The sequence below is a fragment of the Danio aesculapii genome, chromosome 7 (assembly GCF_903798145.1).
Source record: "Danio aesculapii chromosome 7, fDanAes4.1, whole genome shotgun sequence".
Classification (NCBI taxonomy): Eukaryota; Metazoa; Chordata; class Actinopteri; order Cypriniformes; family Danionidae; genus Danio; species Danio aesculapii.
In genome coordinates, this window is record NC_079441.1 from 44,705,113 (window position 1) to 44,732,313 (window position 27,201).

Consider the following 27,201-nt stretch of genomic DNA (forward strand, 5'->3'; position numbering starts at 1 on the left):
GCTTTCTAGAGTCCTCCATGGCTGTGAGCACTTGCTTTAGTCTGTCCAGAAACTGACACCTTCTTTGAAGATAAAACAATCGCCACAAAAGAAGCCTGTCACTTCTTTTCCTCTTCCATTTCTGCTGCATCTAAAATATGCCAGAAGAATCAGTAGAAGGAGAAACAGAAATCAATAATTTCCAGCTCCTTTTTACCCTTTTTAAAAAGAAAATGTGTGTGTATACGTATATAAAAACAGAATCTTCAATTCCACTCAAAGACTTTGACCTATAATAAGAAAAGTACCGTCAATAACTCTATTTCAGACAACAATGGGCATTCGCTCTACAAACCTGTTGCCATTTTTGGACAGCAGTTTAATGTGACCACTGGACAATAATAATGCTGAAATTGACATGCACGAGAATGGATAACTTGACAAATCATTAATCTTTCTCCATCTAATTTCCTGCAATTAATTTGTGTTGTTACATTTCATATTTACCTTCTTAAAAAATAATGCTTTTGTAATTCTCTCCCCCTCCCCTCGTGACATTAGTCTCACAGCAGTTAAGGCTAAGACAGGTCAAGTTGCAGCTCTTTTTCTTTAATGTACAGAACAACATGCAGGATTAAGTAATTAATCAAATGTCTTCATTGTAATGTTGTTTACCTTTAATTTTCTGGGAATTGAGCTAAATTACATTGTTTACTTAATGGAAATTAAAATTTGTGCGACTAAAGGAACCCCAGCGCATCACACAAGCAGTAACTCTCGATGCTTCTTTAACAGAATTACATGAGACTGCCATTTAGAACAATAAAACATCTTTATTACTTCAAAAATAAAAAAAAAATAAGAGAAACAATCAAGGGGGGAAGGTCCAAAGGACTTTGTAGGAACCAGAAATATTTGAGTGCTTATTAGTGACTGTATGAACCATTAAATTAATGTGTGGACAAAACATGAACTGTATGAACCCTGAAGAAAAACAAACATATTATTTGTGTCTATGAACATGTTTGTTCTGAAACAGAACATGGTGTGAACAGAAAATGTAAACACTCTTTTGGCGTAATTATGTGTCCTTGTATTTCAGTGTTTATAAACGTTATTAAAAAAAGACCATTTAAAAATAGAATGTTTAAAAGGCTAGAAATGTTAGCGCGTTTAATTCATCTTTCGTTACATTCACACAGTAATTAATACTAGCTTACAAAGTAAGCGAAGCAAAAATCGAAGAATTACACAATAAATAATTAAAGGGTAAAGTGTGTGTGCAGGCCTGCATTGAGATGCTTCAGTACAGGAAGGTACCAAAGCTCCCCTTTCCATTGTGCTTAAATTGATTTCCATGAATGGAAATGAACATTTCCTGTGAGAGTAGATTCTCATCAGCCTGCATGTCACCTAACGCTTTCATCCGGCTCTTCTGACGCCCAAGTTTTCTGGCCGAGGTGGCAACTAACTCTTGTTTGATGGCATCATTTCCCTCACAGTCTGGAGGAACTGTGCAGCTGTATTTGATGGCTGGGCACTCTTCCTCTACCACAATGATGGGAATATCCACCCCAACATCATCTTCATCATCATTCATATCTGCATCTGGTTTTACACCCGTGTCTTCATATTCTTCCTCTTTCACATCTGATAAAACACAAGAGAAACAACAGCGTTCAGAACTGATGTGGTTTTGAAATTATTTGTTTTTTAATCTGAACCATTAAACCTCAAAAGGAAACAAGCCATAACAGATGCAATTATCAAAATATGGTTACAGGTTCTCAGCTTTCTTCAAAATATTACTTAACATATACTTTTGTTTTCAACAGAAGAACCTTGTGAAGGTTTGAAACCACTAGAGGCGGAGTAAATAGAGAGTATATTTTCATTTTTTGGGTGAACTAACCCTTTAAATCGCTCCCAAAATTTTTTATTTTCTGTTTGATAAAAAAAAAAAAGCTGAAAACTAGTAGTCGCCACTACGGCACCCATAGTAGGGATAAAATACTGTGGAAATCAATGGTTAAAGTTTTCCAAATGTCTTCAAAACATCAAAAAAAAATTAAAAAATGAATAAGTTTTATTAAAGTAACTATACTTTTAATTTCTTGTGTTCTGTCATTGCAGCTATTTATCTGCATTAGAGTACAGTAAAGAGAACACAAACAGATATATAGTGAGAGAACGGATCATTTGAGATTTACTCAATCTTTATGCAAATGAAGAGCATTTGAGCATAAGGATTCTCCACTTTGCCTTACTGTTGAACACGCCCACATCCAGTCACTAATGTTTGATATCACTCATGTAGTCAGAGATGGCCAGAAGTCACCAGCTCTCCATTGAAACGAATGGTCACTTGTTGCTTTGTCACTGTGAGCTGCTGTGTAAATGGGTCTAAAGCCAAATGTCAAATCCTCTGCCTTTTCCCTGCCTTTCACGGACTAAAAAGCTGAATTTCCATGACATAATGAACACAAAAACAGACAGCTGTTGTATTGAGCAGACGAAACCAACCACACAGAGTATTTTAACAGATACAGCCTGGTGATTGCATTTCACTGATTGCCGGCTGACAAGAAAGAAAGGAACAAATTGGCACTGGTATATAGAAATGATATATAGATCTTCAATAACTGGAAAAACCTTCAAAGTAAAAAAAAAAAAGAAAAAGTTCGGTATGAAGTGCTTAAGTTTTATTAAAATGTGGCTGCCGAGCACGCCTTGGATGCAATGCTAATAAGCTTAGGGTGTCAGTATGTCATTCCCAATGGAGGCAGCGACTTGCACGACACACATATGGTGGTGACGCAAATGTTGTGCAAGTGGTGCGCAGATGAGGCATGTGCGTTTTTTCAGCTTTACCTAGTTTAAAAAAATAAAATAAAAACACATCTTAACTTTTCCGAATGCCCCGAGCACACTGCAATTCATGAAAGTAGAACTAACCAATCTGCTTCACACTTTGTATGGAATATACCCATTTCAGCAATAACGGCAGACTAATTACCTCAGCACATTCAAACACTGTAGCGGTTTTACTTTTCTCCATAAACTTGTGTCGGAGCTGCAGCAATGGTTTTTCCATTTATCATACTCTGAAAAAATGATTCATGGTCACCTAGTTACGAGAGACACCAGGGGACTGTGAGCACAAAGTCCATTGTAAATGGTCAAGGAATTCTCGCCCTTTAGGTCAGAACAACAACATGCGAAAATGAGTGTCGTATAGCAGCAGTGAGGGGAATGGTAAATAAAAAAGGATGTAAGGATGTAGCCAGATTCGCTTTTTGGTTTCTTTTCGTGTGCATCCCAGCCACTAGCACCCCATCTGAAAGAGTTTAGCATTGGGGTAATATAGTCATTTAACTTCACAATTTGTAATGTTGCAGTATGTATTTAAAATAATGTTGGTTAGTTCCTTTACTTGAAATCTCACATTTAATTATCATAATTTGTGTTGTTCACAGAGTTTGAGGTTTACTGTATCATTATTATTCACACCTTAAAGTTTGCTTTGACTGTTCAGAGTTAATCCTTTACCATTTCACACACACTGTAACATTTTACTTACCAAGTTAAAGTTAAAGAGTCTCTTTAACGGATATGTTTATTTTATTCTAAAGAGATGAGATATTTTGTTTGTTTAAATATTTAGTTTTTTTACCATTAAAAATATTTGCCTTAGTAATGTTGGATAAAGTGGTAAAAAAAAGTGGTAAAATAAATAAATCCGAATGTTCCTACATGTATTGTTTAAAAAAAATCAATAATTATCAATACTGAATGATATGAAACATGATATTGTGATGCATTTTTTGCAATACTGCCCAGCCCTGCACAATATTAATTTTTGGGAATATTCATTAAACGCATGTGTGTAAAGCAGGCAGCGCAGAAGGACACACAACACTCCCTCATTCACCATTCCAGCAGAGAGCAACAGGAATGGTTGTAGTCGTTCTGAAAATGATAGGGTACAATAAAAGGATGTGTTGAAACATGTAGGACTCTGCCATAAATGAGGGGCTTGTGCACTAAAAGTAAACCCTGCTGTTCCCAGCAAACAAAACATTAAAGACAAACAATACCTACACTATGATACTAGATAAAGACTTCAATTTCCTACAGTACAGGGAAAAAAAAAAAGAAAGAGGCATTATTTTATTTTGATTGTCCCCTTTAGACAGTCTATCAATAGACTTTTCACTAAAAGTAGCTTTGGCACTCCAAGTCAGTATTCTAATGCTCCCACAAAAGATCCTTTATTAATCATTTCATTTTAATGTTAGCATTCAGCAATATGATACAGTCCCTCTAAATGCTAGTCTATTTTTCGATTTCAGTTTTTTTTTGGCGTCTATATTTCCACCGTTTACAGTACCTGGAACTTTATACAGTACTGCCTTGTTTGAGAATCTAAGCAAGGTGCATCGAAACTAAAGCGGGACATGTAAACACTACAGATCCCTGACTGGCCAGAGAGAATCATCATTACCCGCTTCACTGAATTTGCAACCAGACCTGCTAGATGTAAATGAATAGTCAGCAAAAGCCACTGTAAGAGCATGCATGGCTGCACACACTGCTAGTTGACATATAGTTAGAAAAATGACTTACTTGTATAGTGAACTGAATGTGTAAGAGGTCCATAAAAACTAACTAAAAAGTGAATTCACCAGAATATAATGATATGGAAAAACAGAATCTAACTGCTTATTTAATTTGCTCTACTTTCTGCATATACTGTATAACGAAATGTTAAGGATCCACCTAAGCACATCTACATAATAATAACAAGTGCACCATATTATTTCAAAGGCATTTCTAGGAGAAAACAGTTCTGAAATTATTTCCCAAACAAAAACACAAAAAAAAGTCATCGGAAACCATTCAAAATGCACTCCTTTTCATATAAAAGAAGTATTTCATCATAGAAAGTGACATTGCCAGGGCGTCCATTTAACACCGGCAGACTGTGTGAGATGGCAACATAAAGGAACCTGAGGGAGAAGTAGGGTCTACTTTTATTTTAAAGCCGAGACGGCATCTGCGGAGCATAATTCAGAAATTAAGCACACTGCGTTCACAGCTGCCCTTCACTGAATGTCAAGCGCACTTCCACTCTTTCCTTTACTCAAACCGGAGCTGGCTAAGAGAGAGAGGAAAAAAGTCAATCCTGCTGGAGAAAAGTACCGTGGGGATGGCAGTCATTACGGACAGGCCTTCCAACAGCCCCAGGGGGGTATTTTTAACAAAATTTTATGCAAGCGAATATATTCTCACAGATATTACCGCAGGAGAAAGTAGAGCACTTTTGGCATAGTCAGACTGAGTCCTGCGGGTTTTTTTCTATATAGACGTGTGGTGTATGCAGGCATGCACAGAACCATTTACAGTAATGGGGAGAGTGATCGTGGCCTATTTAATTTGTGCCAAAGAAGATGAGATGTGTGAAAGCGAAAAAACATCAAGGTTACAGTATTCCCCTAACAAGAAACAAAGGACATGAAAAATATTCAGCTCTAACATGGAAGCCCTGGACATCTGCATGCATTATTGATGTTCTGTGCTTCAGCTTGCATATAATATATTTTCCTATATTTTTTGATAAATGATAAGAATTACTCCATTTCAAAATTCAGCATAAATAACATACGAATTAAAGAAACAACTCGGTCGTGTGTTATGTTACAAACTCAGATGCAATTACATTTTACCATGGAAACAAACATGAGGACAGCTTTACTTCATCCACAGAATGAGAACTTATTTAAAAATATGAAGACAACACTGCAAGTAAGCCATATGATTCATATGAATAGTGTCAGAAGCAAAGCAGTGTATCTAGTTCTTATGTTAAACAGTGATCTAATGATCTTATTGAAAGCATGATTATTGGTAAATAATAGTTGTTGTTTTTAGCCTGCATGTCATTTAATCACTAAAAGAGATGAACAAACATGCTGAGAAAATTTAGAAATATATATATATAAAAATCGTACATTCATTTTCCTTCAGCTTTGTGTCTATTTCAAAAATCACCACAGCGGAATGAACCCCCAACTATTCCAGCATATGTTTTAGCAGTGGATGCTCTTCCAGCCACAACCCAGTACTGAGAAACACCCATACACACACACGCACGCACATTACGGCCAATTTTGTTTATTCATTTCACATATAACGCATGTCTTTGGACTGTACGGGAAACCGGAGCACCCTGAGGAAACCCACACGAACATGGAGAGAACATGCAAACTCCACAACTTAACTTAAAATATTAAAGCATTTTTAGATCCAAACAGCTGAAAAAAAAATAAAATTATATATATATATATATATATATATAGCCAGAGAAACTGATTTGGCAATAAATTCCAAACTTGCTCTCACTTTTAATATTATAAAATTAAGCATCTAATTTTCATACTTTCACTCAGGAACTTTTTTTTTTCAGCTGTTTTGATCTAAAAATGCTTTAATATTTTAAGTTAAGCTGGCATAGTGGCTTAGTGGTTATTACTGTCACCTCACAGCAAGGTCACTGGTTCGAGTCACAGCTCGGCCAGTTGGCATTTCTGTGTGGAGTTTGCACGTTCTCTCCATGTTCGTGTGGGTTTCCTCAGGGTGCTCCGGTTTCCCGTACAGCCCAAAGACATGCGTTATATGTGAAATGAATAAACAAAATTGGCCGTAATGTGCGTGCGCGTGCGTATGTATATGTATATATATATATATATATATATATATATATATATATATATATATATATATATATATATATATATATATATATATATATATATATATATATATATATATATATATATATATATATATATATATATATATATATATATATATATATATATATATAGCTGATTATGTCTATTTATTGTTAGATTTATTATTTCATCATATATTTGAATATAATGATGAAATAATAAATCTAACAATAAAAAGTCATATTGAGTGGTAAATAATACATAAGATAAAACAGATCTAAAAGGTTTACTTTGGTAAGAAAAAAAAAAAAAAGAAAAAAAAATCTATCAATTTTGAAGAATTCACATTTAAAAACGGGTCTCTCCAGATAAAAAATAGTGGTCTGACAACATTAAAAATAGGTAATTTCAAAAATATATGTTTAACAGTTTGGTTTCTGTTGCAATATTGACATTTTGGGGGAACTTCTCCTTTTAGTAAATATCCACGAGTGAGTCTTGTGTGTCCAATACAGCATCTTGTATAAACAATCTCATCAGATCTTGAGTTAAAAATAGTTCCATTTTCTTCCTACTACTGCTGGACTTCAAAAAGTTTTTTTTTGTTTTTTTCCCGAGCACTGATCCCATTCTGCTAACGATTTGTTAAAAATATATTTTAGAAAATCTTTTATAATATTTAAAGATTTACTATTTATTATTATTAATATTATTTTTATGTGCATTTGAAGATACTTTGTTAATGACAAATGTAATTAAATGTAAAGACATGATCAATATTAGAATTTAATTGCACATTTCTCGTATTTTTCAATACATTAACGAATACATATTCTCTAATATGAGCAATTATTTTAAATATTATCAATATTATGATGATTATTGTACTGCAAATATGATTAAGTCAAGGCAAATGTTTTTTTGTTACTTTAACGTCAGGTCACATTTTACAAACGGTTCCATTAATTAATGCATATGCTAAATTGAACAAGTATGAAGTAAACAGCATTTATTAATACTAGTTGAACTAATTTAATTAGTTCACTTATTATAGCATGTTGTGCAGCTTGTTAACATTAGTAAACACTATGCGAGTTACTAAGGACTAAAAATGAATTAAGTATTTTTCATGAACTAACATTTATCAAAGGCCAATCCATAAGGCAATAACTATATTGTTCATTGTTTGTTTATTATAGTGAAAAAAATTAACTAATTAACAATAAGGTTCGATTGGTTAATGCATATGCTAAATTAGAGCATGAAATACACAGCATTTATTAATACTAGTTTAATATTTACTAAAGTGTGCAGCTTGTTAACATTAGTAAACGATCTGTGAGTTACAAAGGACTAGCAATGAATTACTTTTTTGTCAATAACTAATTTATCAAAGACTAATACATAAATAACTGGATTGCTCATTGTTTGTTCATGTTAGTGAAAACAATTAACTAACTTTACAATAAGATTCCATTAGTTAAGGTTTCAAGTTGAAATGACATGTAAGGTTAAGTTGATCATCAATAGTTTTGTTTTATCCCGTGTCACTTTGCATACTTTTATGCATATTTCTTTTGATTAATAAAAGGAAGGAATTATGATTTTGGGGAAACTATCTCTTTAATGCCTGAAGCAATTTGTCTGCACAAAGCCTAGAGGGTTTCTTCCTCTTCAGCTAGCTGCTGTTAATTTGAGACTACGGCTTGCTGCTGGTAAACCAAGTAGAGAAGAAGAAAAGTGCACCTGTGGCATTGAGCTCTGCAGGAAGATCCTCCACTGTAGAGTCACCTGGCTTGACCAAGATAACACCGTAGCCCTGATTGTTGTGGATCACGTTATTCACCATGGTGATTTTAGGCGTGACATCCAACTCGTCTGCAAAATCCTGCCAAAGGGGAAGCAGGGGGTGGTAAACATGCAGCATGCCTACACAAATCAACATGCACACAAACACTCTCACATCTCGTCTTGGCCTCAGAAACGTGAGGGAGAATAAAAGACTGAGGTTGGGAAGTTGCAGGGTGTACACAAATACACAGAGCTTTAGGAAGGTAGATAAAATCCAATTATTCCGCTAGAGTTAATTACGGAAAAATCCTTTTGGGATGCCACTACCTGTGTGCGAGTCTAATTTGCTCTTAGGTGAAACAATAACAAAGGCTGGAGAAAGCGATGGAAGCTCATCTTATCTTCACAAAAATAAAAGGCTAATTACAAATTTCATATCTGACTATTTCGCTCTCTTAAATAAGCAAGTTTATATCTGATATTTATAAGATACAAAAGTCAGAAATGCTAGATGTTCATTCACACCTTAAAAATAAAACGGTCATCATTTATTCACGTCATGAAACTTCACAACACTAATGAAGACATTTATTCATTTTCCTTCGGCTTAGTCCTTTTATTCATCAAGGTTGATCACAGCAAAATGATCCACGAGCTTATCCATCATAGAGCTGCAACCCAGTACTAGGAAACATCTATATACACTCATTCACACGCATACACTACAGCCAATTTAGTTTATTCAATTCATCTATAACGCATGTCTTTGGGCTGTGAACACGGGGAGAACATGCAAACTCCACACAGAAATGTCAACTGATCTAGCTGGAACTCGAACCAGTCTTGATGTGAGGCGATAGTGCTAACCACTGAGCCCCAGTTTCACCTAAATTAATAAGTAGTTTTATGAAATCTGAGAAATTTCTGTTCCTCCACCTCAGCCTATTCACCCAAAAGTTTAAAAATCAATAAATAAATCCAAGTGAATCAAGCAGTTTGGTCCAAGTCTACCAATGAGATACGATCACATTTGATGATAAATTAAAATTTTGGTAGCCAATTAATTGAAGAACCCTAAGAGCTCTAGATGAACAGTCGTTCAGTTTGAGAAAATGGAGAGAAAGAGAAAACAGAGGGATATTTTGATCTAAATATCTTCACTTGTGTTCAAAAGATCAAAGAATTTTTATGGAATCGGAACATCATGAGGGCGATTAAATGATAAATCTGAGTTTTTGCTGTGAACTGTACATTAAACATCAACCAATTCTGACTTTTTCCCACACATGTTGCTAACTTACTAACTAGAATTCGGAATATTCCTTTTAGGAATCAAATATTGAAAAAAAGAAAATCTGAATGACGGGGTAAGGTTGCACTGTTCGTAAGTTCTTTCTTAAACTGGAATGTAAAGTCCACACTAGGGGCTTAGTAACTACTAGCTAGTTTGCAACCAAATTTGTTCTTACTTCTGTTGCACTACATGTGCACACAAGGCAAGCCGTAGTTAGTAGGTCATAAGCTCTCCGTAAAGTCATGCGTAATTGCACTGAATGACGTAAGATCAAATCAGAAGCATTTAAATCCTTATCTGCTTTAAAATTCAGCATCTAATGTGCCTAGCCTACGTACAACTGTCCTATGAAGATGAAATGACAAATAGCATTTTTATAGTACATAAATAAATTACAGTCAGTCACTATAACAGACGACGTACATACCTGCATCGCGAGTTGGGAATGCATGTGAAATACACATACACATGAAGATATTTTTAGATATCATTAAAGAGGAACACATGAAAGAGAAAAGAGTGGGGAGAAGATCTTAGTAATGAAGAAATTCTCATTTTAATTGATGGAAAGAATTAACAGAAAGCCTTCCTTGAAAGAAAATTAAACTCTTCTTTCACAAACTGAAAAACCAAAAATATTTAGTAGTACGCAAGTTGTAACTTGGTGTCCCTCTAAGTCATAACTAGGCTACGTTTTTAACTTACGCACTGCTGGTGCAACTGGCCCCAGGAGAATAAAAAAAAAAATACCCAAAACTGCAAGAAAAATAGCAGATTAATAACACTTTTTTTGTATTCCATGGCAGAAATAAGCCATCACATAATAATTCAGCTCAAGAAACCCTCTCAAAGCTGATCAGCAAATTTTTGAACCAACATTTGTGTTTACAACTAGAGTGCTCGTTGGCTTCTCTCACATTTCCTCTGAACGGTGTGAGCATAGTGACCTCTGATGGCACAGCTTAGAGCTATTAACATCAAAGAAGCCCCATGATGCCTACTGAAGTCCCACTCCACTAACGCAGTAAAGGGGCCAACTTCCCCGGAGGTCTTCTAAATGCATTAATCCACTAGATCATTAAAACGATACTAAGACAGCCCTACAGTGCAGCTCTGTCAGGTCAGGTAAGATACTTGCTGTTGCCTGGGCAACTATTAGCGGTAACTGGGACTCAGACGGGCTAATCTACAGGCATTTAGAAGAGCTGAAGCTCATCCATCTTCCTCACCTTAATCAGGATCCCCTCCTTGCAGTGATGGATGCCATTGCCAACCAGACTGCACACACTCCCGGGGTAAATCTCCACACCGGCCCCCTGAAGCAAGCACACACAGAGACCATTAGAATAGATAATGTTATTGGTCAATGAAAAAGTGGCTCTTTAGTAAAGTGGCCGGTGGTTATTCAAGTCAAACAAGACTGCTGGCAAGATCTTTCACACCTGTACCTCAGACTGCAATGCCTATTGTAACAGATAAATGATGGAGCAAGACATTCAGATGATAATGGCCACTGAATAAGTGAAGAAGTCATTTTATATTTCACATGAGGTACCGTGTGCTTGCACGGCTTACCTTGGAGCCATACAGGTCACACATGTTCATGGAGAGCTGTGCTGCTGATCGCACAATCACACCTGTGGTCTCACACTGCATCACACAATTTTCCATTTCCAGCTTCCCCTGGCGAACACCTGATGAAGGATAAAGGGTGACGAATCAAAAAGACCTTGAAGGATGGTGACAGTTTATGCAAGGAGGAGGAATCTTCTGCTCACATGAAGATTAAGAATAGTGCTGATCTATATTGAATATATGTTGGATATAGATTTAAATAATTCTGTTATTTGGTCACTGAGTAATTCAAGATTAGACATGCAATGACAATGACTGGCATTAAATTAGACTATCTGTGAATCAGTTTAAATGGTTTTGATTAACTAAATAATATTGTGGTGTAATCTCAAAAATATGATTAATAACTCCTAACCAAACATCCATGGATTTATTTGTATTATACATATACATGTCTTTCAGTACAAATCTATGAGGCAAGCCAGTCAGATGCAATAGAAATCATTCATTCATTTTCTTTTCGGCTTAGTCCCTTCATTAATCTGGGGTCGCCACAGCGGAATGAATCACCAACTTATCCAGCACATGTTTTACCAAGCGGATGCTTACAGCTGCAACCCATCTCTGGGAAACATCCATACACACTCACTCACACACTACAATTTTAGCCTTCCCAATTCACCTGTATCACATGTCTTTGGACTGTGGGGGAGCACCCGGAGAAAACCCACGTAAACACAGGGAGAACATGCAAACTCCACACAGTAACGCCAACTGACCCAGCCGAGGCTCAAACCAGCGATCTTCTTGCTGTGAGGCGACAGCACTACCTACTGCGCCACCGCGTCACCCACAATAGAAATCATTTGTAACAAAGTCATTTTGTTACTTTCACTTTTACAGTCTGTTCAAAACCACTTAGTAAAAGTAAAATTTACATTAATTTACATCATTATTTTTTATCAATTTGAAAACTTTGTGTTCACTTAAAAATATGCTGCCCTGATTTTTTTAGAGTCAGGTTAATATATCATACTAAATTACATTACATTTACACCATACCTGTAATTTAAATCATGAAGGCATATTTTATCATATATTTTTAACACAAAGAAATCAAAAACTTTAAATGACCTATTGATTGCAATCATTTACTATTTTTTATCATTTTAAAAACTGTGCTCTTATAATAAAAAATAAAAATAAAAAAAGGCTGCTCTGATTTTTAGGGTCAGTTTTTAAGATTATTTTTTGTTGTCATTTGTAATACATCATATATATATATATATATTATATTACATTACATTACATTAACACCATACCTGTAATTTAAACCATAAAAGGCATTTTTATTATATATTTTAAACACAACGAAATCAAAAACTTAATTTTTTTTTTATCATAATCATTTTACAAAATCTGTGTTGAAAAACACCGCTGCCCTGATTTAAGGGTCCGTTTAAGATTTATTTTTGTCGTCATTTGTAATATATCATACTAATTATATTATATTCACACAATAACTGTAATTTAAATCATAAAGGCTATTTTATTATACATTCTAAACACAAAGAAATCAAAATCTTTAAACGACCTTATAACTGCAATCATTTATTATTTTTTATCCTTTTAAAAACTGTGTAAAAAAAAAAAAATGTTACGGTCAGTTTAAGATTATTTTTTTTGTTTGTAATATATCAATCTAATTATATATTAAATTATATTCACACCATACCTGTAATTTAAATCATTAAGGCATATTTTATTATACATTTTAAACAAAGAAATCCAAAACTTTAAATAACCTTATAATTGCAATCATCTGTATGACAATTAATCATCAAAAAACAAAATCCAGCGAGTCAACATGATATTTAAGGGCATCTTTTAAGAATCTGCAGAACAAATGCATAAATCAAAACAAAATAGCAGTACATTTATTCCTAGCTGCATCACCCCACCCTAATACAGTTGGGAACATATTGTTTTGAAAGCAAGAAGGATATCCAGTGGATAATAAACAGCCTTGCTGCCCTGACCAGATCAGAAATCCCGCAGGAACCAAACCTTTAGTGTAGCTGCACAAGGGTACAGATTTAAAAGCTCCCTAGACTAGACATGCCAGAACGGTTCACCGATGAAATGACAAGGAAAACATGAGATGACTCTCTTGTTACCGTGCGGCTGTAGAGGCCAAATGAATGTCTGAGCAAAAGTGCACGTCAGGTCTCTGGTGGACAAGCTGCTGTCCATTCAACAGCGGCAGTCCCTAAAGGCTTTTCAACAAATAGCTAGAAAGGGGGGAAAAGGACAGGACAATTTTCTTTGAAACTTACATAAGATGCCTTCAATGGCGTCGCGCTGTATGAACTTTATATTTGAGAGTTTGACGTTTGCTCCTGTTGACTCCACAAAAGCATCACCCTTGTTACGCTTCTCGATCACCACCTCGTCTGGCAGACCGTATCCTGAGGGAAGATGAGGAGAGAAATGCCACTGAAAAAGTGTTTTATGACTTTTATTCAAAGCAAAAAAGTACAGAACATCCATGCAGTGAGTTTTATCTTATATAAATAAATAATCTCAAAAATACCCTTGTTATAAAACAGGTCGGTAATGGCAGTTTTGACAGTAACAAGAACCAGTTAAATCCGTACCGTGTGAATAAAACATTTTCTGAACCTGCATGACAAAAAATAAAAATGCAGAAAGGAAATTGACAGCCCCTTAACCCTGATGGATCACTGTCATTTACCACTAGACATACCATCCAGCAGAGAACATCTCATTACAGCAAAGCCTCTCCATAAAGGGCCTAATTCTCTATGGAAATTAGACTGTCTCTCAGTCTAGACACATGGTTTCTGGGTAACAATGTGCCTAAATGGCCATCAACAAGTGTGTTGAGTCTATAGCAGCCTGCAGACTGATGACTGAGAGGTCAGCTTAGCACCATATCAGTATGAGATAGTGGTGGCAGGTCAGCGAGAATAGCGGTTCAAAGCCGCAGAGTTTGACAGCCCGGCTTCATTACGCACTGCTCTTTGACAGATGGTCCTGAAGCAGGTTTCTCCCAGAGTTTTCTAACAATGCCCAGATGAACTCCAGCACCCTGGTCAGCTCTCACACACTTCTTTCAAATGCCAAGGGCTGAATATAGACCAATAAGGTCACAGCACCATCCTCGCTTCTACGTCTGCAGGTAACAACAGTGGATTTGCTGAAGATCACACCGTAATTGACAGCAGTGGGATGCTTTGAATGGGGAAGCATACACCGTACTTCCTGCGCTCAACACGGTTGCAGGTCTCGATTGACTGATTTAACACTTCCAGGATAAAACTGAAGTCATTATATATGGGTAAACTTCTATAGTGGTCCAGAGAAACTGTATAATATATACATAAAAATAACACACATGTACATTTATTTCACAGTGTGTTTCCAAGTCTTTCCAAAAGAGCATGTCAGTCAGTGAACAAAGATATCAAACATAGACACTGCTTCTAATGCAGAGTTCAGATTGCATGACTTTAGCCCTGATTTTGACTCGCCGACAGGTTTTGAGAAATCGCCGATGAATGCCTGAAATCACAGGCAAATTGGTGCTCGTTCACGTGAGTGACAATCATACAGTATGAAATTTCCAGAACGCGATATTAAAAGAATCGCCGATGAGTCAGACACCTGTGAGATATTTGGCATGCTAAATATCTGGAGCTGTCGGTGATTCAAATCATGCCGTGTGAAAAGTATTCTGATTGAAAATAACATCGGCGATCACCTACAGCCAATGAGAGAGCAGCATCTACTAGTATAAGTACCTGCAGGTCAGCGGGAGGTTGGGGGAGAAGTCAAAAGCGAAAAACTAAAAAAAATGTATATATATTTTAAAAAAATAATAAAACTAGTGGAAATTTGGCAGGAGCACAGTGTCTGTTTGACGTGTGTATTGTAGCAATATCACATCCGGGTCAAAAAGTAATAAATTAAAAAAATACATAAATAAAATTTAAGAGAAATTGCTAATTCCCTTCAAATGCCAGGTGAACAAAATAAGTACATTTTCTAAAGCGATAGCCTTCTTTTTTTTCATTATTTAGTTAATAAAGAAAGATATACTATGTGACCTCGCATTGTTTCCATGTCACTTCTCGCGTTTGTTTGGGTGTGAGACGTAATTTGTACAAATTTGTCAGCGATTCTTCCTATTTTAAAAGTCATGCAGTGTGAAACTCCCTGTCGCCGATCCATCCTTTAGTGTAAACACAGCACTGACAGAACGCTACCCCAGATAGTCATGCAGTGTGAAAACATCTGTGATATGACTACTTTGAAAATCATGCAGTCTGAACTCGGCATAACTGGCATCAAACTCAAGTTCAGATCATGGGAATCTTTCCACCTTATTTCATCATACGATTAAAATAAACAACACATGCTATGCAATTTTAATTGTGATCCCTATGGTTTTCGTACCATGATTTGGTGCACTTTCACAATAAGTAGAAGTAGATGGTCTTTTGTGGATTTTAGAGTGCATTTTACCACATGAAAGTTTACATTATAAAAAAACAACCCATCCATAAATTAACTATCATTTAAAACTTATAACCAGACTGTCAAAAATGAGAGCTTAATACTTAAAGCATTAGATGCATAAGATGTAATTTATTGCAAAGTTAACATTAATATACAGTGCTTTAAGGTAAAAAACTGCTTGATTAACAGTGTTAATAACTGTGGTGTAAACATCCTTTTCTTGCATATTTATTATCATATTTATTACTTGCTTATTAAAAAAAAAATTTGATCATTTCTTAACGTGCATTAAAAAGGAAGGGGTCAAACAGAGTAATAAAAGTATTTGATAAGATGATCTGTGACTAAACCACAAATGTTTTTTTTATTATTGACAATAAATTTCTTGATGCAGATTAAAAAAAAATAAAAAAATCATGTGATCATGTGAATTTGTCTCAGCTGATGATGTGTTTAAATAACTGGATTAACCACAGGACCAATTCCATTGCAAAGCATCTTAAATTATGTTAGAGCTGAAGCCCATTAAAATGATTTGGAATACTTACCACTTAAAATAGTCTTACATAATTGTGTTCCCAAGCAAAAGTTAACACAAGTGTGCTGTTGGATATATCGTCTGCACCTCTGAGTTGCCATTATGAAGGGAAAAGAGCTCTGTAGTTTACGCGGCTTTTAGAAATAATATTTTATTTCTTTATTACTAATTTATCATGCTAGTTTCCCAGGAAGTGCCAATTTTATTCTTTAACACATGGGGTGAAATATATATATATATATATATATATATATATATATATATATATATATATATATATATATATATATATATATATATATATATATATATATATATATATATATATATATATATATATATATATATATATATATATATTCACAAGTTTGGATACAAAAGCTACAACCTATGAAAATGACTCCTCTTTACTTTAAAAAAACAAAACAAAAGCAAAAATCTATTTACAGCTCCTTCAATTAATCTTCTTGATAAAGCCGTGACCTAAGACAGAGACATGTGACGTTCTCACAAAATATCAAAGAACTTTAGTGCAGCAAGCCCAGCTCTTTTATGGTAATCTGGCAGTGGTCTAATTGAGTTGCTCTTCTCCTGTAGAAGAGCCAGCAGCCGCCTGTGTGTTATCTCCTCTTTCAGGGCTTCCCTGACGCTGCAGGAGGTACTGCCAAGCAGACAAAAAACTCCATATTTACACAGCGTCCTCCAGGCCTTCTTTCCTCTTCCTCATTTGACTTCATCACTATCTGACTTTGCAGGTCGTCAATTTGCATAAAGAAGCTCGACCCTGACCCTGTGCTCTCTCTGCTCGCCTGCTCCCACATTCCTCATGCATTAATTTCCGCCCCTCATCATTGGAAGGTGGTTATTGTGCTATCGAGCTCAATTACCTTGAGCAGGCTTCGTAATATCATGTACCGATTGCAGTGTTCGTTTTATTCACGCCCAGGGAACCATTTTGACAAACAAGGCCTGGTGCCAGACTATTGACTTACTGTTATGAAGCATGGTATATAACAAAGCTTTATTAAAGGGAAAAGAATAGTACAAAGCGCAGGTGATTTCCTCTGAGTTGCAGATAGAGGTGAATGGGGAAAAAAAAAATGAAATACAGTCCAATCAATCAGACGATAAAGGTCAATGCCTTTTCTTCACTGCAAGCTAAAACTGGCCAAACCATTTAGAAATCACTGATGTCACTAAATTTTAAAGTGATAGTTCATTAAACTTTTATGAACAAAAAGCAATCAAATGGAGTTAGAATGGAGTATTAATTATAAAAAATAGAAACCTCATATATTTTTGGCTTGGAACAGCATTCGGTTAAAGATTTGTGTTCATCCTTGTTACAGGCAAAAAAACAAAAAAAATAAACATAATTGAAACCAAATCTATTAAGTATTGATATCGGTACTCTGTATCGGCGAGTACACAAATTAAAATACTTGTACTCGTATCGGTTTGTAAAAAGTGGTATCGGTGCATCCCTACACATCTCCATTCTCCAATTCTGCTACATTTCACGAAAGAAATATACTGTTTATGTGGATTTTCATTTGGTCGAATATGTCATGTCTCATGGAATTATTAACGGTTCACCAAAATCAAGTGACATTTTACCAGGTGAAGTCAGTTATATGCATTTTGTCCATCAATATCTGAAGGAGTAGGTAGACTGCATTGTTTATCAACTTAAAGGGTTATAAGTTCATTAAATATGCAGCAACTGTCTGTTAATTGATCGATGTTGACTAATTTAGATGTCCATTTAAACATGTTCAAGCATTTCACTTTCCTTCAGCTTAGTTCCTTATTTTTCAGGGGTTGTCACGACCACCAATTACTCCAGCATGTTTTACGCAGCAGATTCCCTACAAGCCGCAACCCAGTTCTGTGAAACAGCTAGCTTTGTTTACCCAATTCACCTATACCGCATGTCTTTAGACTGTAGGGGAAACTGGAGCACACTGAGCAAACTCATGCCAACACAGGGAGAACATGACAACTCCACATAGAAATGCCAACTGGCCCAGCCGGAACTCAAACCAGCGACCTTCTTGCAGTAAGGCTACAGTTCTAACTACTGAGCCACCATCTTTTTTTTTTTTTTTGCTCCGTTTGTTCTGCAGTGTTGATTTTTGTCAAACTGTATTTAAACCAATGATATTAATTTAAACCTAAGTTCATTTGATCCCTAAATCTGTAATAAATAAATACATGAGTATTTCCTAATGTCTGCACTGCCTTTGCATGCTTATTTAGCAGACTTAATAACTGGAGAAACCTTTTTTTAAAAATAAATAATTTATTTACACCAACTCAACAATCATAAAAGGAAAAGGAGGACATAGATGTCCATCCAATGAGTCATGCTATTACCTTCAATCTCGATGGAGTCAACAATACTGATGGAGCTGGTGATGCTGTAAAGACCAGGACAGACAATGACCACATCCCCCTCAAAGCACGCATTGACCGCAAGCACTGGGTCACTGTGAAACTGGAATCAAAAAACACACCACATTAATCTAACTCAAATCACCTTAAGATTTCAAAATAAAATAAAAAGCATTAAAAATTGAATTTCAAATCACACTGTAAAAAAACAGCCCGACACAGAAATTTAAGCGAACGGGTCTCAGTGGGGTTGAGCAAAGACATCCAAGCACACACATCTGCACCATTTTAACAAGTTCTTGAGGGATAAACTGGCTCACAGAACAAGAGAGATCAAACATGAGCTAGTGCATGAACATAGTGCTTTACAAATCCTGCATTACAGCACCCTGACACATTAGCGATCATACAGTCCTTCTTTTATGCACAAACCGATCTTTAATCTTACCATCCAAACAGAAGAGAGAAGCGAACGTGAGAGTTTACTGGCAAAAATATTCATAGAGTCTTATCGGTCATAAAATTATACTAGCATGAGAGAAATCGATGATTTGATTTTTTTTCTAAGAGCTCTGAGGCGGCCGGTGCTCTCGAGCAGATATTAACCTTTAAGAGGTAAACCCAGGAAATTAAAAGACAGTGATCAGACGTGGTGGGAGAGAAAGCGAGGAACATTAATTTCACTGTTTGGGCAGGATTTGTGTCTAAAACTACTTTATTTAAACGATCTGACAATCCTCCATTCAGATTCAGCTCTCAGGACTGACCTTTTCCCAAACAAATACCATATTTCCACTCAAAAGTCTTGTCATGGCTTAAAAATAAGAGGTTTTCCTATTCTTGCACAGTCCAGATGTCAATAAACCAATCCCAAAATCCCCATTTAAGGCCCTGACACAAACCAATAACAAAGATGCAGCAACATTTTTCAAGACAGCCAATACCATGAATGCTAGAAAAAAAAATTCAATGTTTTTGGTCTGAGAGTGAAACAGATGAAGAAATTAGGAAATTTGGATTCAGAATTTTTTTTTTTTTTTTAAACCAAACATTCATTCCATTTACATTAGTTATGAATATACTCACACATTGAATGCCAGTGGTGGCAAGAGAACTGAAAATTCATACTCAAGTAAAAGTACCATTCCCAAAAACAATGTGCACAGACTAACCGAATCTGTTAAGTAGGAGTAAAACTAGCCCCTCTAGAAGCACTCAAGAGTATTGAGTATTATATTATGCTGTGAAAATCATTCCACTTTGCACCCTGCAAATTAAAAATGTAGCTTACATCTGTGCCATTTACTTTTAAGGGTGTTTCTAAGTGCAAGATAAATTATTTGCCATTCATGGACTATAAATAAAATGTGAGATTATTTTAATGCAAGAACATATTACATTAATACATGCACCTATAATAAGCCGACAGAATCCATGTTGATACATTTACATCTGGAGCAATGTGTTGTAAAGTTTACATCTAGCTGTGTTGATGCGTTAACGCTTAGGATATGCTTTTTGAACCCAGACTAACAAGCTACAAGTGTCCAACAGTTGGTACTGCAAACCAAGCTGTTTAAGACAAGTTCATGATTACAGTCATTATACAATAGGCATACTTCATCTTCTCATTGCGTGTAATGATTTTTCCTCTTCTTGGACATTTTTAATGCTTTCATATAGGACTGCACAATATATCGCTTCAGCATCTATATCGTAATGTGTGCATTTGCAATAGTCACATCGCAGGCTCTGCAATGTGGAATTGGGATTATTATTGTTGTTGATCAGCAATGAAGAATGTACAGTGTTTACATTATACATTACATTTGAATATTCAATAGGGGCAGGAGAAAATAGCGATATGGATGAGGTGGCGCTTTAGTTATAGTGGATGGAACATATATCAATGTTGGAATTCTAAGAAACATATGTGCTGTTTATTAAAAAAATATACATCTTATAACTTGTTGATGCATTTTCTCCTCTTCATTTACAAATATAATGATATTGTGGATGGTTTTCTTGTGATACAAATCTCAAGAAATCGTGATTACCATTAACAGGGCCAAAATATCATGATAATATCGTATCATATTACTGTACTTGAAAATTTGACTACTTATTTCACTTGTATTTTATTTATATATTCTTGCAACTTCTTTGATTCACTCCTCTACACCATTATTCCAATCAGACGAAGTTAATGGTTTCATTCCAAATAGAGCTATTCAAGTCATCTACCGAAATTGTATTCATATCGCAATAGAAGTCACAGCAAAATAATATATCGAAATGTCAAATTTTTCCAATATCATGCAGCCCTATTTCCACATTGTCTGCTGAATTTATACAGCATACCTGATGCATTTTCCTACGAGCAATTTGTAAATAATAGAATAGAAAATAAATAAATAATCATATTGTGACTACAGGTTGAAGGAAAATAGTGCAGTAAAAGTACAATACAGCACTAAAACACAAATTCAAGTAAAAAGTACAGATTTTTAAACTATCCAATACAGTACAAATCCTGCGAAAACTACTCAATTACACTAATCAAAGTCTTTGTAATTTTATTACTTTACACCACTGTGAAATGCACATGTAAAATTACATTAAACAACCTCCTCTACTATGTCGCCTCACAGAAAGAAGGTCGCTGGTTCGAGCCTCGGCTAGGTCAGTTGGCATTTCTGTGTGGAGTTTGCATGTTCTCCCTGCGTTCGCGTGGGTTTCCTCCAGGTGCTCCGCTTTCCCCCACAGTCTAAAGACATGCGGTATAGGTCAATTGGGTATAGGCTAAATTGTCTGTAGTGTATGGATGTTTCCCAGAGATGGGTTGCAGCTGGAAGGGCATTCGCTGCATAATCCGCTGCTTATCCACTGTGCTGGATAAATTGGTGGTTATTATGGATTAATAAAGGGACTAAGCCGAAAAGAAAATTAATGAATGAATGAACCTCCTCTACTAAACTGAACAGATTGTCAGAGGTCTATCTCTCTCACTGGCTTGAAAAGAGTTCAAAAGAAGTTTGATGCTTTGTCCAACTAGTGTGGATAGTTCAGAACACACCACAAAAACTAAGCTGACCGATGCTCAAAGACAGCCCTAAGGCCAACTATCAGTTTGGTCGAGTACAGTACAGATGAAAACCATTATCCTGAAAAGGTGAGCACAAGGTCTTCTGACCAGCATGCAACTATATCTTGAAAATAAGAACAGGTCATACACACCTGGACTTCAAACTCTTCACTCGAGTAGCAGGGCATCAGTTTGTCAGTTATTAAGCTTTGAAGCTGGTGAACTGTAGCTGAGGCAGATACCAAGTGGACTACTCGGCCGCCGGCAGGACGTGGCCCTTTGGCCCGGCATGACTGCTGACCGGAATTCACCTTGTAGCCCAGAACGTACCTGCAGTGGGCAAAGCAAAGACACACTTGTTCAAACCCAGCGGTTGGGATTGACACCTCTTTGATCTCTGCGGATCTGGGATGTAGTAACTAGGAAAGACGGATGATTAATTATGAAGCAGTGTGTATTGATCCAGGTTTGGAAAATGTAAAGAAGTCAATACTTCAAAAGGCATGAATGCCTGACAGCAATATTAATCACATTTATGCCTATTAGGTTGCTGTCCTGATTAACCTGAGGTTGAAGAGCGAAAGCGCAAATGTGTGACACCTTTCAATCTCAAACACAGACAAACAGCAGTAATAATAACCTGAGCAGTGGGTTTTCAATAATACGCAGCTTGCGCTTAAGTGCTTCCAGCTGCTCGTACATGCGCAGCCCTTCAACCATAGACACGTTGTCTTGTTCAGATTCGGAGTCACTGTTCAGGTCACTTCTCAGGCTGGAGAACTCCTGAAACTTCTCCGAGCACAGCGCCAGCAATGAGTGATACTCTGCTACAAGACCAGCTGGAACACGATCCTCCAAAATGTCATAGTAGCTGTGGAGAAAATATATGGGGCAGAGATGAGAAAGGAGCGAGAAGAGAGAAAATCCAGTTCATATTTAAAGTGGCTACATGCAATTTCTGCATTACAAGAGAGATCAAAAAGAATATTTTTTGGTGATTTTTAGCAAACTGAACGAAACCAATGGAAGTCAGGTCGCCTTCTAACGGGATTTGAATCTACATTTAAATGAGTGATTGAGATGTCAGGGCGATATAAAAAAAAAAAAAACAGCATTGATGAATTGTTTGCAATAACAAAAAATGCATTTGAAAAATGTTGACTTAAATTTTTTTCTAAATGTGATAGCAACTCTGCATTTGGCATTCAAATTAAAACAAACAACATGTAATTTGAGCATCCCCAATGGCACCAAAACAAATTGCAATCAAACTTGTGTTTAAAAAGTCAAAGAGGAGCTCTAGGACACATTTATTTTGTCAGATGACATCATTGTCGTTAAAATCTAGATATACCTTGTTTAATTTAAAACTACTCATTTCCTAAAGCTACTATAAATTATTTGCAAAGTAAATGTATTGGCATTACTCAAAGCAGTTTATGGTGATGTCATGTAATGAACAGTTTATCACTGGGTACATACTGCCACCTTGTGGTTGGATTTTCTTCTGGAAGAATCTAATACTTTAGTGCAGTGTGTTATGCTTCAGGGTAAGAGATGGGACAAACAGGACACTCACAGCCTGAGACGAGGCTCCACACATCTCACAAAGTAATCAAAGTCATCATCTTCATCCTCCTCATCCCACTTCCTCCAGATATGTTTATAAAAAAACCTGTAGGAATTAGACAGAAAGATGCAAAAGTGAATGGAGGAGAGGGGGAGAAAGGGGGTGGCGGGGGTAAATGTGAAAAAGAATGTCTGTAAAGCATGCTCATCCAGTCAGTTTAGTTGAATAGAGGAACCTCCTCAAAATCACAAAGCAAACTGGTATGTAGCAGCATCCCTTTTTAGGCATTTAAAATGAGACAAACTGAAATTGTATTAAATTAGATATTTAAAATCTGCTTTTGGCTACAATTTTCACCCACTTTATAAGAAATTTTTATAAATTAAAGTTTTACAATTGACATAAAATTACATTAGTTAAGGTAGTATGCACAAATAAACAACAATGAACATTTTGTACATGTAATGCGTTGCTCTATTAATTGATGTTTAAACTTATTCTTGATAATATATTTTAGTGAAATGTAATGTATTTCTTTTATTTAATGCCATTTCAGCAACCAAGGCTATTTTATGGCAGGAACATTTTAATAATAAATAAACAATTAAACAACTGAATACGTAGAAATATTTTTGTGTTCATGCATGATAAAAATTCAAAATATTTTCCTGGTGTCACTTAGTTAAAATGTCCTTAAGAGAGTTCATTTAATAAAAAACCTTCTGGAATCATTAAAAGCAGGACAGTCCAGTAAAATGTGTTTTACAGTAAGGGGAGTTGTGCAGTACCAACATTGAGTGGGGTCTTCACCTTTGAGCAAAAAGGAATGGGTTAATCTTGTATGTTCAATACGACATCTGGTAAAAATCCCTTGATCAAATCTAGTCTTAAAATGTTTTAAAACTCTGAGATTTCAGGTTGTATTTCATACAATTTATTATTTTTCACTGCATCCCACTCCTCTTGCACTAATTTAAAATGTAAACGTTGATAAAAGGTTCTTTTTGAATGATTCTTTTTATTTTATTTTGATGCTTGTAATGTTTAAGAAGGTACAATTGTTTTACAAAATACACAAACATCTTTGCTCAATTAAAATGGGCAACACTTACGCTTTACATAAATTTCATGTGATCCTTAAATAGATTAACTTGCTGCAAATGGAAAATTTTCCTTGACATTTTGATAACACAAGTTCTTAAAATGTGATTATAGATAGGTAAATGCTTGGTCTCAAATACCACTCTGAAGCGGTATTAGGGATGTGTGCACTGAGGTGTGCCATTTTTTGAGTCCTGCACACTGCACGCTTTCACGTAAACTTACAAGCTCTTAGCAATATAGTGATTCTAGAATTGAGGATGCATTTTGTTTCTGAAATATATGACCTATTTTTTTTTCCAAATACAAAACATTAATAAAACAGTTTTGAAGAATAACACAAATTAGATAAATACATCTATAAATATAGTTTGTATGTGTATTTAGACATAATATCTTGAAGATATTAACTCAGTCTCCCACTAGATATTTTTGACTGTGTCTGCCTCTTGATTCATGTATTCAGCATCCATTTTCATAAAATAAGACTAATTTTTATCTTTACTATTATAAGCTAAATAAAAATGTGCATGAAACATCTATTTTGCGTATTATTCTGATTTAAGGTTAGCATCTTGAGCTAAAGCACAATTTTTTTCCCCCCAACTCTTTTTTTTTTTTTCCTAAAGTGCCTGAAATTTACCACAATTCCGCAGTGAGTCACATATATGTGCCTTATTTTTAAAAAAAGTTTAATATTCAGTTTTATAATGTTACAATTTTTATGAGATTAACCTTAATTTCTTTTTTACCATTTGTAAACTTAAGTTCAGTTTTTTGTTTTTTTATTAAAATTCAATTCAATCAAGAATCATGAACTGAATCAAGAATTAAATTGAATCAAGAGATATCAAATCTGAAATACTACCAAACCCTAATTATTACATCCATTATACCCTTCTTTAGTTTTAGATATTGCTCATTCTTGTATCATGTATACTGGTCTATCAATATGAAGTAAACAGTACCACTGGTCAAAAAAAGATTTCACCCTATCAAAAGTTAGATTACCTGAGGTGTTCCAGGGCCAAAGCAGTCTGATCAAAGTCTCCAGGCTCATCATAGACAACCGAGAGCTCCATAAGAGGTACTTTATGAAGTGTAGCCTCCAGCAGAGCCTTCATGGATTCTTCAGTAAGATCACAGCCTCTGGTCTCACACGCCATCGGCAGCACCAGCTCTACTTTTGCCTTCAGCGCTTTACAATCAACGTCAACAACCTACAACAACAACACACATGACTCAGATTTCTCCACATTCCACTGTGTAGATGCTTCAATGTTTTAATTGTAAAAAATTTAAACTAATTAAAATAAAGCAAATTTCATATGCTTACTTCAACCAGCACATCAAATACATCGGTGTGCCATATGGCTTGCCAATCACATGGCTCCACGATCTTCTCCAAGTATTCAGCTGTGAAAGACTGTACTTCAGATGGTTTACTGTCACCTGTCAGACATTTTAGGTTCATAAATATACTCTTATTTAGTCATTTATTGTTATGAATGTCTATCAAGTGTCTTAAGTGTTACCAAGCATGTAATCTTGATAGGCCTTGAATCTTTCATAGTACAGAAGATGGTCTGTTTGGAAGGTGTCCGGCAGTCCTCCATTTCCTGGTCTCTCTGCTCTCTGTAGATGTGTGCAGGGTCTATCGTCACCATTCAGATAATGCGTGCCACTGTCATCGTCGTCATCATCATCATCTTCATCATCTTCACCTATAGCCTGAAATAACTCTGAAAACAATATACATCGGTGGATCAAGAAAGTGGCATATCCCACACAAACTGCGTCCTACCACGTGCGAAAAAAACAAACATGTAAAAGTCAAAAGTGTGGCTAAAGATTTAGTTTCAATTCAAGTCAATGGCATATTAACCTGACAGAAAACATAACAAATCACACGACAATATTTACAAAGCATGTAAATCACAAACCTTTTGAAACCCGACTGTGGTTTTGTCTGATGTCATTACAGATGGTGAGCTGATTTACATTCTGGTCGTTATTATTTTGTGAATCTCCGCTGGTTAGTTTGATGATGATTTCAACGCCGTTTTCAGCCTCGGCGTCCCTCACCTCCTCTGGCTTTGGACACACAACTTCCCCGGACATCACTGAAGCTTAAAACGTCAATATAATACAGTAAAGTAACAGAGTTTGTTAAAATACGGTTTTATAACTCGCTCAACAAATTCTGTTGGCCTGTCTTGTCTCCTCCCTTCACTTGTATTTTCAAATCCGCCCGGGCGGAGCGCCCAATAAACTGACGGGGCGGGGAAAACTGACGCACTCTTAAAGGGGCAAAGCGCAGTTTAGTTTAAACCACAGCCGGGATTTCTTTAAAAAAAAATAAACTCTATTTATTACGTTCTATATTTTGTTATTATAGCTCCCGTTATGAACAGGTCGTCATATATTTGTTCTTTTAATCTTGAACACTTTGTTTCGGTACAAAAGTAGGTCAAATATATTATATGAAGTATTTACAATATAGACATTGACAATATAAACATTTATATTCAACATGTAAAATATTTTGTAGCACTTTTAATTTAAGGTTTAATTAAACAAGCTCCATACTCTTGTAAT

General features: G+C 35.6%; 1 protein-coding gene across 1 annotated transcript; it reads right to left on the reverse strand.

The window, feature by feature from the left end:
- Positions 1-792: 792 nt before the first annotated feature.
- Positions 793-26,830, reverse strand: shcbp1 (SHC SH2-domain binding protein 1). Its single transcript, XM_056462905.1, has 13 exons — positions 26,547-26,830; positions 26,139-26,345; positions 25,940-26,055; positions 25,615-25,823; positions 23,512-23,607; positions 22,573-22,803; positions 22,085-22,262; positions 18,830-18,950; positions 13,710-13,841; positions 11,374-11,492; positions 11,028-11,114; positions 8,460-8,601; positions 793-1,629 (listed from the first exon to the last, which is right to left on the reverse strand). Exons 1-13 carry the CDS (start codon positions 26,722-26,724, stop codon positions 1,283-1,285), a joined length of 2,163 nt encoding a protein of 720 aa, XP_056318880.1. The 5' UTR covers positions 26,725-26,830; the 3' UTR covers positions 793-1,282.
- Positions 26,831-27,201: the final 371 nt, after the last annotated feature.